General features: G+C 43.3%; 1 protein-coding gene across 1 annotated transcript in view; it reads left to right on the top strand.

Annotated features, from left to right (window-relative positions):
* Nucleotides 1-9,176, top strand: part of LOC121546976 (ankyrin repeat and fibronectin type-III domain-containing protein 1) — a 64,135-nt gene extending 54,959 nt beyond the window's left edge. The window contains exons 12-18 of the mRNA XM_045209684.1: nucleotides 2,183-2,349; nucleotides 4,094-4,244; nucleotides 4,536-4,704; nucleotides 5,034-5,200; nucleotides 5,422-5,629; nucleotides 5,830-6,491; nucleotides 6,727-9,176. Of these exons, the coding sequence (XP_045065619.1) occupies nucleotides 2,183-2,349; nucleotides 4,094-4,244; nucleotides 4,536-4,704; nucleotides 5,034-5,200; nucleotides 5,422-5,629; nucleotides 5,830-6,491; nucleotides 6,727-7,041 (1,839 nt within the window). The 3' untranslated portion in view covers nucleotides 7,042-9,176. The remainder of the gene's footprint in view (nucleotides 1-2,182; nucleotides 2,350-4,093; nucleotides 4,245-4,535; nucleotides 4,705-5,033; nucleotides 5,201-5,421; nucleotides 5,630-5,829; nucleotides 6,492-6,726) is intronic.
* The last annotated feature ends 5,958 nt before the right edge of the window (nucleotides 9,177-15,134 follow it).

The following is a 15,134-nucleotide window of genomic DNA, read 5'->3' on the forward strand; positions in this document are numbered from 1 at the left end:
AAATATGCATCGTAGCTATTTGTATTCCTGGTAGTACTTACAGTAACTGCATTTCAGCATACAAAGAGGCTAAGGTTCCATTCATGCCAAACCAAAATTACAATGTTTAAACTGTTCCCTATATTTACCCTTCACCACATTGCATGTGATTATTTTAGTTGTAAACACACATGGCAATCCGCTGCCTGTCATGCCTACATGTCACTTGTATCTAAGTAGTCTATCAAGCTAGTCCAGTTGACTCACAGTCACAGCGGACATGTAAATGCTAGACAATGGATCCATGCCAGCAAAACAGCTCCCATAATTAATGTTATGCTCAAATTCCCTGAAACGCCATTCATTTAAATGAGAGTAATTAGAATAGTGGAGTCTTTCAGACATATTGGGTCGATTGCAACAGACAGGCAGAATTTAACGCGCACCCAAGTGGCGCAGTGGTCTAAGGCACTGCATCGCAGTGCTCGCTGTGCCACTAGAGATCCTGGTTTGAATCCAGGCTCTGTCATAGCTGGCCACGACCGGGAGACCCATGGGGCGGCGCACAATTGGCCCAGTGTCGTCCAGGGTAGGGGAGGGAATGGCCGGGATGTAGCTCAGTTGGTAGAGCATGGCGTTTGCAACGCCAGGGTTGTGGGTTTGATTCCCACGGGGGGCCAGAATGAAAAATAAAAAAAATATGTATGCACTCACTAACTGTAAGTCGCTCTGGATAAGAGCGTCTGCTAAATCACTAAAATGTAAATGTTAATGCTGGACCTGCATGTTAAAACAAACGATTTTGCAAACAAAAACCCTCAAGAATAAGCCAGCATATCAGTTGATCTCTTATTGTTACCTTGTCAAGTGATTACGCTGCTAGACAGCTGCGTCTAGGTTCTCTACTCCCGCCCTCAAGGAAATATTGACCTATCAGGTGTATTGGAAACCATAAGGCTGTTGAATGTAAAAAATATTTAGAGTATAATAAGAATATAGAATTAGTAGGCCTATATTTTATTCAAATGTTTCACCTTAAATGGCAAAATGATATAATATGTGCTATTTGAAATAACTTTATTAGACTACATTTGATAAAAAAAAGTATATATAGATAATATAACTCCCCCGATCTTGATAAGACATTACCATACTTTTTAAAGACAACTTTCTTTTTAAAGACAAGTTGTAGTTAATGGATTACATAAATTCGAAATGAAAAGGTGTCGGGTAAATTGCCACATTAGATTTGCCGTGGTAAACGAGAAAATACTTTATTTCAGTTGTACGGAATTATTGTCAAATAGATAAATCACCCTTAGTCTGCTAACAAAGCAGGATTCATTTGTTCCGATCATAATACCCACCAGAGGTCGAAATTGTCTTGAAAAATGTTGACAGCAATCAGGACTAAAAGTTCCCCCCAGCATCTGCTTTAGGGACCGGTAAATCAGTGGCCAATGATGGAGGCAATTGAGATCAGCTGTGCGGATGATTTTACCTTGGTTTGATGGTTTAACGAGAGATTACCTTGTGTTAGTACACTGGCCAATGCTCGTTGCAATAGACCCTACATATCCAGAAAGGCTCATCTAAATACTATCAAATAAAAGTTCAGTGGTCGCTTACACGGTTTAGCAGATGTTGCAGCGAAATGCTTATGTTACTAGCTCTTAACGATGCAGTAAAATGTCAAACACAAAAACATTTAGAAATAAAAAAATCTAGAAATGTCGGAACAAATCCAATTAACAATCAGTTTGTCGCTACCAATGCTCTCTGAATATGAATTAGAGTAAATGTTTTTTCTGGTGAACCTGATACCAGCCGATCTGATGTTGTTTTGTTTGCGCTGCATGTTGGTTTGGGGTTTTCATTCCAAAAACAATGGCTGGAACTTCAGTATATGTTAATATATAATATGAATGTGAATATTAATATATAATGATATATTGAATACAATATAAATATAGCTTATGATTCCAAATATGAACAAATTATATAATCGAACAAAAATCAAATGCATTATATGGTTATTATTTCATATTAACTTAAAACCCCAAAATAACCCGATCCTCAAAGCCCTCAAAGCAACAACAACATTTAAATAAATGACATCAAAATATACAAAATCAAAGGCAATCCCAGACGCCAACAACAGCTGTCTCATGTCTTTCCCATCTGGTTCCCGTCATTATTTCAGGAGAAGCTGGCATACCACAGACGGAGCAGGAAGCTCCTCTCCCCAGGCCTCTACCTGGGCTACCTGAAGCTGTGTAGCTCCATGGACCAGATCAGAGCCCTGGTGCCTCAAAACCTGCCCAATGTCCTCTGTCACACCAAGATACGAGACAACTGTAATGTGTCTAGGTGAAGTACCTGGCTATCCCGGTTTATCAGTGAATTTATTGGTTTCATGTTACGGTATTGTTATTGAAATACTAGCCGTTGTCTGTAATACTGTATACAGTGGGGAAAAAAAGTATTTAGTCAGCCACCAATTGTGCAAGTTCTCCCACTTAAAAAGATGAGAGAGGCCTGTAATTTTCATCATAGGTACATGTCAACTATGACAGACAAAATGAGGAAAAAAAATCCAGAAAATCACATTGTAGGATTTTTAATGAATTTATTTGCAAATGATGGTGGAAAATAAGTATTTGGTCAATAACAAAAGTTTCTCAATACTTTGTTATATACCCTTTGTTGGCAATGACACAGGTCAAACGTTTTCTGTAAGTCTTCACAAGGTTTTCACACACTGTTGCTGGTATTTTGGCCCATTCCTCAATGCAGATCTCCTCTAGAGCAGGGATGTTTTGGGGCTGTCGCTGGGCAACACAGACTTTCAACTCCCTCCAAAGATTTTCTATGGGGTTGAGATCTGGAGACTGGCTAGGCCACTCCAGGACCTTGAAATGCTTCTTACGAAGCCACTCCTTCGTTTCCCGGGCGGTGTGTTTGAGATCATTGTCATGCTGAAAGACCCAGCCACGTTTCATCTTCAATGCCCTTGCTGATGGAAGGAGGTTTTCACTCAAAATCTCACGATACATGGCCCCATTCATTCTTTCCTTTACACGGATCAGTCGTCCTGGTCCCTTTGCAGAAAAAACAGCCCCAAAGCATGATGTTTCCACCCCCATGCTCCACAGTAGGTATGGTGTTCTTTGGATGCAACTCAGCATTCTTTGTCCTCCAAACACGACAAGTTGAGTTTTTACCAAAAAGTTATATTTTGGTTTCATCTGACCATATGACATTCTCCCAATCCTCTTCTGGATAATCCAAATGCACTCTAGCAAACTTCAGAAGGGCCTGGACATGTACTGGCTTAAGCAGGGGGGACACGTCTTGCACTGCAGGATTTGAGTCCCTGGCGGCATAGTGTGTTACTGATGGTAGGCTTTGTTACTTTGGTCCCAGCTCTCTGCAGGACATTCACTAGGTCCCCCCGTGTTGTTCTGGAATTTTTGCTCACCGTTCTTGTGATCATTTTGACCCCACAGGGTGAGATCTTGCGTGGAGCCCCAGATCGAGGGAGATTATCAGTGGTCTTGTATGTCTTCCCTTTCCTAATAATTGCTCCCACAGTTGATTTCTTCAAACCAAGCTGCTTACCTATTGCAGATTCAGTCTTCCCAGCCTGGTGCAGGTCTACAATTTTGTTTCTGGTGTCCTTTGACAGTTCTTTGGTCTTGGCCATAGTGGAGTTTGGAGTGTGACTGTTTGAGGTTGTGGACAGGTGTCTTTTATACTGATAACAAGTTCAAACAGGTGCCATTAATACAGGTAACGTGTGGGGGACAGAGGAGCCTCTTAAACAAGAAGTTACAGGTCTGTGAGAGCCAGAAATCTTGCTTGTTTGTAGGTTACCAAATACTTATTTTCCACCATAATTTGCAAATAAATTCATTAAAAATCCTACAATGTGATTTTCTGGATTTTTTTTTCTCAATTTGTCTGTCATAGTTGACGTGTACCTATGATGAAAATTACAGGCCTCTCTCATCTTTTTAAGTGGGAGAACTTGCACAATTGGTGGCTGACTAAATACTTTCTTTCCCCACTGTATATGTAACTGTTTGTGTGTGTGTGTGTGTGTGTTTGTCAGGGAGGAGTGGCAGTGGCTGCAGGCCCTCAGTTCTTTGGAGGAGTCTCTGGAGATGGACCAGGATGTCCAGAGCGCTCCACACCGCCTCCTACAGGACCTACGCAGTGCTGCCAAGGACCTCATGGCCCACATGAACATCCCCGTCAGCCAGGTCAGCATCCATCCAACACACCCATCCATCAATTATTGCTTATTATCACTGGATAAACATTGTAGATCCTGAGCCTTCCAAAAAATAATAAAATGGCAGAAACACCCAAAGATGACCGCAGCAAAAACCTGTAGTAATAAAAAATATACAAAAATATACAAAAAACCTGTAGGTGTAATACATTTTAACCATCCATCCAGCCATCCATTTCTTACATCCATACTGTATATCCATCCACTACATGGCAATAATGTCATAGTTGTGACTCAGTATGCTGTCCCCCTCTTCCAGGCACAGGACTTCCGTATCTATGCCCAGGAGGTGTTGGAGTTTGGGGACAAGGTGTCCTTCCTGCTACTGCTGCCCCCCTCAGACGACGTGTGTACGGCCCCCGGCCAGAACAACCCCTACTCCCCCCAATCAGGCTTCCTCACCCTGCCTCTGCAGGTCTTTGAGCTGGGTCAGTACTGCTCTGTCTAGTAGGATTTCCTTCTTTCTTCCCATAACTGTTATTTATTCAACTATGTTCATTCAGTTGACCTCAGATTATATTATTGTGACTTAAAATAGTTTGTGCAGTTGACTCCAGATTAATGCTTGAGACTGTTGTGACGGTGTGCACTAAACCCAAAGCAATTAAAAGTCATTAAAAAGTTATGTGAAACTTATCTGAAGTGCATAAAGTGCATTTGGAAAGGTGATAGTATTTTTTATCTGTGAGTTATTTAGTATTTTTTCTTTAGATAATAGGTCTGTGTTGTGCGCTTTTCTATCCTGTCCCCTCTATAGTTCACTTTGATGCCTACTGCCCCAGCTTCATAGGGCAGTACTGCCGTGTGTCTGCCCTGCTGGAGCTGGAGTTGCTCATGTCCCAGCAGACCCTGAGGGAGGCCTTCTCAGAGACGGAGCTCCACGCCGCCAAGCAGAAACACCAGCAGGTCCAGGAGCACATGCAGGTAGATGGGAGTCCTAGCTGAGCTAACCGTAACCCTGATATTCTGATATGGATTTAGTCTCCAGGTGCTCAATAATAATGACTAGAGACATATAAGGGCTAAGATAGCATCACACAAGGAGCTAATAGAATACGGCTCACCTACAGTTCAATCATAGCACATGGCGTTTCAAAGTGCACTAAAAGTAAATGATTTTCCCCGCGCGTTTCCCCTTACTACAGCAAATGGAGGAGGTGTGGCGGGAGGCACGGTGGATTATGGATGCTCTACAGTATGCCCGCTACAAGCAGCCCACAGGGGGCATTTCCCTGGCCTGGATCATCGACTTCTCCAGGGACTTGATGCCTGACACGCCCCGCTCCACCTCCTCCCAGCCAGACTACCTGCCCTCGCCTATGCCCTCCCCCGAACCCAGCCGCAAGCACTCTGGTGAGACCCAGATAACTTATCTTATAGAGGAGAGGGATAGGGCCAGGAGTTTTTCATTCTGAAAACATGGTCTTGTGGTGTTGGGTCCGGGGGAGGACATAAAATAAATTATTGTTTGTGTGTGGGTTTTACAAAAGTGAATGGTTGTGTGTGTTTTACTTAAAGGGAATGATAGTGTGTGTTTTGTTTCTCCCTCCCAGTAGACTTCCACGGTCTCTCTGACGAAGAGGGTTCCTCTGAGGTCTTCCTCACCACCGACAGTGACTACGATTCCAGCCGTGCCCAGAGCCTGCGCGAACTGGACCTGCTGCCCCCCTCCCCCCTCTCCTCCACCAGTGACAGTGTGGGAGGAGGGGGTGGAGAGGGTTCAGGGATGGGGGAGCTGAGGGACTCCACCCCAGACGTCCTCCAGGCCTCGGAGCCCCAGGCGGGCACTGCCGGCGAACGACGGCTGAGGGGAGTGGGGCCCGGGGGGGAGAGGCAAAGGGACAGCGACTTCATCCTACCCAGCCGGCAGATCGAACTACTGAGGATCACGGAGAAGAGGCAAGCCTTCTGTGTGAGAACCAGTAGTCTTGAATTCCCCTCTCCCTCTGGTGGTCATCCTGCCCACTCACCCTCACCGTCGCCATCCTCCTCCGCCCACCGCCGCTGGCACCGACCCTCCTCTGTGGACCGCTACTGCCCTACTGAGCAGTGCCTGCCAAACCCCGAGCCCCTTGCCCGCACGCAGTCAGAAGACAGCGGCACCCAGAGGCTTTCGGGTGCCCCCTCGCCTGGTACCCACAGGAAAGGCTGGACTGCCACGCTACGGGTGTACCCACAGTACCGAACCAGGCTACCCAAGGAAACCAGCGTGAAGGTATGGGGAACTTGGCTTGAGGAAGTAAAGTTTTAATGAATTGTTGTTCATTTTTGGGTAACTCTTTGATTTGGATATCCAATTATAAAACTGTCATAACTCTGCCCCAGTTATACCATTGAAACCCCTTTTGACCATTCACGTTCTGTTTAATCTGATTGCCTGTGTTCCTCTCTCTCTTCCTCTCTCTACCCCTCCCCCCATCTCTCTGTCTCGCTGTCTCTCTCCCTCCAAGCTGCGGGTGACCCCAGGCACATCGGCCAGGGAGATGGTCCAGCTGGTGGTGCAGGAGATGAACGCGGTGTCGCGGCGGCTCCTCGGAGGTAGCAGTAGTAATGGAGGGGGAGCGGAGGATGAGCAGTGTATGTACAGCCCTGAGCAGCTGGAGCACTTTGGCCTGGTGCTGGTGGTGGATGGCAGGGAGAAGTGGCTCCAGGATGGCTTCTGTCCCCTGGAGCTACAGAACCCCTGGCTCCGGGGCAAGCTGTGCGTCCGCATCAAGGAGTACTCACCACTGGCACTGCAGTACAGCAGGGCGACTACTGTCTGAAACTAGGCGGTCCCCTCCCCCCCAATCAGGGAGGTCTGGACTATTAGAGGGAGATTCCTCCTTTAGAAATGTGGGACCATGAACTTCGAACATTTCACTTGGGCCAAAGGTAGGCACCCTACCTAGGATGAACTGGAATTTCCACTGGAACTTTCTCACCTTTTCGCGCTCTCTTTCTCTCTCTTTCTCTCTCTTTCTCTCTCTTTTCCTCTTTGGTAGTTTTTTCCGTCAAAGTACTGTAGCTACAGAGCCTAGTCGATGATTTTATGTTTGTTTATTTGTTTTTGTTTTTTGTTAGCTGAAATGCTGCTGTGAGACTCTGTTTCCATGAAGTCTCCTCCCACCCCATGTAAACTTACCTTCCTTCCTCAACCCTCATCTGGGCACCAAATGAACAAAAGCAAATGGAAAACGGTTATTATTATATTATTTGCATCGTCAAATGTCGGAGCCCATAAAGGAATGTGACGGTGTAGAAGATTAATGAATGAATGCCACGGCACTCTGGCATGAGGCGTGATTGACGGCAACACATTTTGGCGCCTGCGTTGCCAGAACACCACGGTATCGTCATCTGCAGCCATATGCGGGTGGACAAGGCTTTTTCTCTCTCATGGTGTCATTCCAAGAGGCTGTTGGCTTCAGCCCTGCAGCCGGCCTTCCAGATGTTCCCAGGATGTAGGCCCTGGACTCTTCCCAGACAGCCCATCGAGAGGGAAGGGGGCTTGCATCTCCCAGCTCTGGAAAGAATCTGGAATCTGTCCGGCAGTTTGACCTGTCTGCTTGTCACTCTGTCAGACTCGCCTCCCTTGGCCACTGTTTTGACTTTGGGAAGGAGAGAGCTAGGAGTACACACAAGACAGAAGGATAGAAATAAGGAGGAAGGGAGGTAGGAGGGAGGGATGGGAGAAAGGAGGATGCCATTTCTTTGGGATCATGGCATTTACTTTCTGGTGTTTCTTTTTCGACCTGAGTGCAGGAACAAATACTTTGTACAAGGCGTCTCCCGCCATACTGTGGTGGGGTCATAGAACAAACAATAATCTCATCTAACGCAGCTAAGGATCAGAAAGGCAAAGACAACAGATTTGTATTTATTTTTATGAAACCCAAACAGGAACAAAAGAAAGAGAAGCAATACTTGTTTTTTCCCATTTGTTTCTTTGTGATTCGAGACGATTGTCCATCTTCCAGAATTCCTTCAAAGACTGGGCCATGCTAGTCATGTGCTAACCGTTAGCCAGTGCAGTGTTTTGTGTTATCCGACCAGTAAGAGGTGTTTGTCACCTCATTGGGGGTCTGTTAGTCAGTACAGTGCTGTAAGTACTCCAATGGAAATAGGAATGGCCAAGTTGCTCTTCAACGTGATACTATTAAGCTCCTTGAGCTCACAGTGGCTGCAGGATTTGGTTTTAGTCGAGCACTCATCTTCGTGTTCATTTGGTGGAAATCCAATGTAGCAAAACCTTCAAGGCATTCCTAAATTCTTCTTTGGAGTGAAATGGCATTTGAAAGGGTTCAAACAGAAGGCATTTCAGCCCTGTATGAAAGACCCTGGTTGAATATGATGCCCTGATGTCTGGAATGAAAGCCTGTACTTACTGTGACATTGTGGGTCCAGAAAAATGTAGACCTAGAACCTTCTACCCTGTTCTATAGCCTTCCCTTAGACGTGGTTGGGATCTCCGAGCCTGATAAAAGTGTTTACAGTTTAGTTTCCTTTACCCTCCCCCCCAAAAATGTGTGTTTACATATAACTATGAAAATAAGTCTTAAAGAGCAACTGATGTGAAGTTGTAATTGAAAAGTATTGGTTTTACTGATGGTTTGAATTCTTGTGTTAGCGCTTAGATGTATCTTTTATTCACATTGTTAAAGACGGTTTTTACAAGGGCAGACTGCAAAAAAACAACAAGAGAATACTTGGACATAGAGAAAACGGGACTGAATGTATCTACTGTTAGACGTCAGGCTGCTGGGTCTGTCAACAGTATAGAGGTCAGAAGTCAATTCTGAAGGGTGAAGGGGCAGAGGGTGAGGGGGGTTTGCAAGTCCCTCACCAGCCAAAGGAGAAGAAAAGCCTGATCTTTACAAGGACCCTTTGGCAGATCCACTGGGCACAGTCATGAAGGAGACATCACGTCATTTAAAATATATATATATATATTTTTATTGAACAATAAATGAATATTATCCAATAAAACCGCCATTGTTTTGAGAGTTTCTCTTTTACAGATCACCGTGCACGATTGTAGAAAGTAGACAGGGGTGCATGTTCAAACTACTCAACGTTCGGAGAGGCTTTTTTATGTGATGTCGGTCCTTTTTTAACAAATTCTGCACTGTAAGACTTTTCTGTAATTTCAACAGAGAAACACTGTAGGATGCACAGTATAATACCTTATATGTGTTTTACAGCGTTAATGCTGTAGATTGCACTGCATTATGGGTAAAATGCTGAAAAATACTGTTATTAACTGTAATTCGGAAGCCTCTTGGAAAAATCACTCTAACATACTGTATTTCTTTACAGTAATAGCTTATGCCTACTGTAGATTCAAATTATCAGTTTCAGGCGCCAAACACATGCTGTCGGGTGAGACACATGAAGTTCAGACTACTTTAGTAAATATTTTCTTGAAGCCGGTGTGAAGTGGAATAATATTTTCAGCAGCTGCTGGGTAGGTACCTTGACTTGTTTATAAGTATATTTATTGCTAGTCAACGCTGAATTTCAGCATGTTTCCTTAGCTAACCTAGCTAGCTAGCTGATTAACATTTGCTAGCTAGCTAGCTCAAGTTGACAAAAGTCATTTCGGTCAGCTCTAAATTGCTCGTGAATATCTAGCTGTGCGACCTAGAAAAACCTCTCCCAGAGAATAATTATTGTGATTATAGGCTGTATCGCAGCCCCTGAGTGCCATAGAGCATACATTGAGCGCAGATTTGTGACCATTATGTTTCCATCATTATCACAGAGAAAATGGCTGGTTTCTAGCAGTTCAAAAGATGACCCCTATTTTTTCGGATTGACGGGCAGCATTTTAAACACAAACCACGTTGTGGGCCGTACTCGCGAGCCACTAAAGCCGATGCGAATGACCAGTGCACCATGTTGTATCAAGGTGCCTGTCAACCTAAGGTGCAGTGCCACTGGTCAGCTGTAGCCTAACACAGTGTCGGTGGCGGAAGCTAATAACGTGGCAAATTTTTCCCCTCCCAGGATTATACAATATTTCAAGTAGGATAGCAGCCTACACAAGAAATAACTAATATTGGTAGCCATCTAGATGTCACCGTGATATATTCTACTCAATTGAGAGACAGTGTCCTCCTTAGCTGTCACAACCTTGTGTGATTAGGTTCACTTGTCTCTCATCTGTGCGATATGAGTCATCGTTTTACAGGCCAGGAGTGTCTGTATAGCCTCTCCCGCTAGCCATTTGTTTAACTGATTTTTTCCATAATGTTACAGTATTAGCTAAACCTATTCACTTTACCTATCGTATGCCAACATTTGTTGGCACAGCTAGAAAGGAAAATGTTGTGAGTCTGGTTAAATAATCTGTGATATTGTGTAGGCTATACTGCCCTACCAAGCAATAAGGAAGTAACTGCTCATAGCGTGGAACAGAGAAAATTTTCATTAATTTACCTTGGTTTCAAAGTAACCTTATGCAGTTACTGCTAACATGACCTCCATTTTCTCCAAAACACAATACAATAGAGGCAGGATACTTGTCCACATGATTAAGCATGTATTTAATGTAGCAAAAATGACATTAACTAATGTCCGACCAAATTAGCATTTACTGCCTTTTTGCTTGGTAGGGCAGTATAGCAATGTTATAATAGTTTGCTATTGTGTGAAGTAGGTGTATCTAGCTGTCTTATTTGTATTTGCTCAATGCCTCAATTGATTTCATAAACTATATTGGATATATGATGTAGGTTCGAATCAACCCAAGATGATGAATCCTGAAGATGGGACAAAGTGCATGACAAGGTGGCCCAGAGGAAGCCAGCTGTTTGTTCTCAATCCCTACATCGACCCATTCTTCGCTAGTGAGGTAAGTACACATACACACACACACGACACCAGATTGATATGTCCCTTGTCCCCTGTATTTATACCCACAGAGTAACAGTCCTAGTGCTCTCTGTCTCTCATTCTATTCTTTCTTTTTCTATGCTTGTCCTAGGGGTGAGAAGAGCTGACAAATCAGAACTGAGGAGGATTGTTACAGAGCCCCATGAGGAACACCTGATGCTGCGCTGACTTCTCTCTCCTGGATGCCCAAACTGATCATCAGGGACCCCAGCCACCTGAGCCACGGCCTGAAGTGTTCGAGATGTCATCGAGTTTCGTCAGTGTTCTCCAAGAAACCTAATCATGTTTCAGACTAGGCATGTTGGATGTTTTAAGGGCATCTTGTATTAATAAAGGCATCCACTTACAAACAGGCTTCAACCAGAAGGATCATACATGAGGAAATCCAATTTCGGTTACAAAACAGGTGCCCTGCCAAATGTCAGCAGAGCATATGAAATGAAACTGGAGCAACTTTAAGGAGCATACGCAACCAAAGGCCAGTCTAGTGGCTGATATGAAGGAGAATGAGTGACAAATAGAGCTCACTTGCTCATACATATGCTATATAGCAATGGCCTCGTCCGTATGAGCTGGCCAGCCAATGAAAAATGAATGGTATGTAGCTCCACTAGCATTTCAGCCTATGGGAATGGCATTGGCATTTTGATCTTCAAACTGTCATAGTGCTAAGATCTGTAACACTTTACTTAAAGCTGATATGTATAATGCATTATGATGCAGTTATAATGCATTGTTCGACATCCTCTGATGTCCGACAGTATAATCTCATAACGATATCATAATGAGTTATTGTCATTTTGAGTCTGTGGAAAAGGAGTTATGATGAGTAGGGCTGTAGCGGTCATTAAATCCTGTCAGCTGGTAACTGTCATGCAAATAACTGCCGGTCTCACGGTAATTGACCATTAATTAACATAAAAACGTTTAGCATCTCCAGGCTTCCACGCATAGCCTACAAGCCACTGATGCAGACCTTTGGAACATCTACATTAAAAAAAAGTCTAATCAATCCATTTAATATAGTCTACACCATCACAATAAATCCATTATTTATTTTAGGCAGGTCTAAAGAAACATTATGATATGAAGAAAATGAGGCTTATTTCAGAAGAACAGAATAGCATATTCTGAGTCTTCCGTACGTTAGGCCCTGATCTGGCTATGCCATATTGCTGTGGGCTGCACTAGTTCATTTAGCAGACAAGATTTGCTTATAATGCCCATGGCATTATTTTATATTGTTTTATGTAAGAAGAATACAACTGAACAGATATTAATAAAATAGAAATGATATTTTCCCCAAATGATTTCCAAGGGAGTGCGCACATGCACCTATTTTGTGTTGAGCAGTTAACAAAGTGATCATTTGAAAGAGGTCCTCCTATATGCTTAATTTATTTATGCAACTTTAGTTGTGATACAAACCTTAGGCTATATGTTTTCATTTTTAATACATTCTAATGCTGCATGATGCGACTCTAATGATGATTTGAAAAAAGTTCTGATCTGTTTCTTGCGCAGGCTGCACACACTTCATCAGTCTCTCATTCACAATTTGACAAGCACTGATAATATTCTCACCCATTAGAGTATTCTCAATTTAATCTGGTCTTTACATATAGCCTACTAATACAGTGCCTTCAGAAAGTATTCACATCCCTTGACTTTTCCACATTTTGTTATGTTACAGCCTGAATTTAAAATGGATTAAATTGAGATGTTGTGTCATCACTGGCCTACACACAATACCCCATAATGTCAAAGTGGAATTATGTTTTCAGATTTTTTTTTTTTATATATATATAAAAAATGAAAAGATGAAATTGAGTCTAAGTATTCAACCCCTTTGTTATGGCAAGCCTAAATAAGTGTAGGAGTAAAAATGTCCTTAACAAGTCACATAATACGTTGCTTGGACTCACTCTGTGTGCAATAATAGTGTTTAACATGATTTTTTTATGATTACCTCATCTCTGTACCCCACACATACAATTATCTGTAAGGCCCCTTGGTCGAGCAGTGAATTTCAAACACAGATTCAACCACAAAGACAAAGGAGGTTATCCAATGCCTCGCAAAGAAGGGCACCTATTGGTAGATAGATTTTTAAAAATTAAAAAGCAGACATTGAATATCCCCTTCAGCATGGTGAACTTATTAATTACATTTTGGATGGTGTATCAATACACCCAGTCACTACAAAGATACTGGCATCCTTCCTAACTCAGTTGCTGGAGAGGAAGGAAACCGCTCAGGGATTTCACCATGAGGCCAATGGTAACTTTAAAAAAGTTAGAGAGTTTAATGGCAGTGATAGGATAAAACTGAGGGTTGTAGTTACTCCACAATACTAACCTAAATGACATAGTGAAAAGAAGGAAGCCTGTACAGAATATTCCAAAAAATGCATCCTGTTTGCAATAAGACACTAAAGCAGTGGTCACCAACCGGTCAATCGCGATCGACTGGTCAATCTTCAAGGCATTCCTTTGATCACCAAACATTTCTGTAGAAAAGCCAATGATTAAAGCTTGCGCTCCTTTAAAAAAAATGTGTGTTGCGCTGTTGGCGGTGGGTGCACTTGATTCAGAAGCTCGGCGCACCCTGAGACTGTGCATGATAGGCAGAGGACTGGTTATGCTTGACACGAAGCTGCTGTAGCACCTGTGCAAACATGTGAGAGGTAGAGTTAGAGCCTTGTTCACTCTGAATGACCTTAGGAATGCCAAATACAGAGAAGAACTGAGATAAAGCCTTCACAACAGACTTAGTAGTTATTGTGCGTAGCGGATAAGCAGCAGGGTACCTGGTTGCTTGGCACATCACTGTAAGAAAATAGCTACTGCCAGACTTAGAGTAGGGCAAAGGACCATCACAGTCAATGATCAAATGTTCAAAAGGCTGACCAACGAAATAGGATACAGAGGAGCAGGTTTAATTGATTGATTTGGCTTACCAGTCAACTGGCATGTGTGACATGTTTTAATGTAAGCAGAGATGTCACGTTTCAACCTTGGCCAGAAAAAGAAACGCAAAATACGGTCATACGTTTTCCTAACTCCCAAATGTCCAGCAACATTATCATGGGAGGTTTGAAGCACTGTCTGGCGAAACTTAGAGGGCACTACAATCTGCATGATAGGATCACCTACAAAGTTTTCCCAATGAGGCACCCACCTGCGAACTAGCATACTGTTTTGAAGCGAGTAACCTTGTGCAGAGCTTTCTATCCCATCAGCTGGCAACGCTGTCAAACCGCTCCTTCAAAGAGGGGTCATCCTGCTGTTCCTTCACCAAGTCATCACGAGAAACAGACGAGAGATGCTCAGGCAAAGGCGAGTCAAACAGTTTTGTAACAGACACAGAATTTTGTTCAGTTACTGACACCTCACGGCTCATGGCACATGTCACTGCACAAGCTGGATAGATAAATGGACTATCTGGAGAGTTGTCTGACTCCTCAGGAGCAGGGAGAACAGGGATTTGCTCTGTAACCACATAAGGTGGTGGCACCCCAGCCCAGACCTGTACACCGGCTAACTGGTTACCCAGAATAAGATCAATACCCTCAACTGGTAGATGAGGATGCACACCAACACAAACCCTTCCTTTAACAAGATCTAAGTCAAGTTGCAATGTATTCACAGGAACAGGAAAAACTAACAACCCCATCCCACAAATGAGTATAGACTCACCTGTATCTGACTCAGAAGAGATACAGATTCACAAACAAATGATTCCACAGAGCCTGTGTCTTGCAAGATGTTGGCTGAGAGAAGTTGATAATACAAAGATTGTGGGAGCTGTTTTGTTAGACTTCAGTGCAGATTTTGATATTATCGATCATAATCTGCTGCTGGAAAAACGTAAGTGTTGTGGCTTACATCCCCTGCTATATTGTGGATCAAGAGTTAGCACGGCTGGCCCTTATACATGGAGAGCTAACATTAATAATACGCATGTCAATCTCTCCTGGCTC

The sequence above is a fragment of the Coregonus clupeaformis genome, chromosome 31, assembly GCF_020615455.1.
Source record: "Coregonus clupeaformis isolate EN_2021a chromosome 31, ASM2061545v1, whole genome shotgun sequence".
In the NCBI taxonomy this organism is placed as follows: domain Eukaryota; kingdom Metazoa; phylum Chordata; class Actinopteri; order Salmoniformes; family Salmonidae; genus Coregonus; species Coregonus clupeaformis.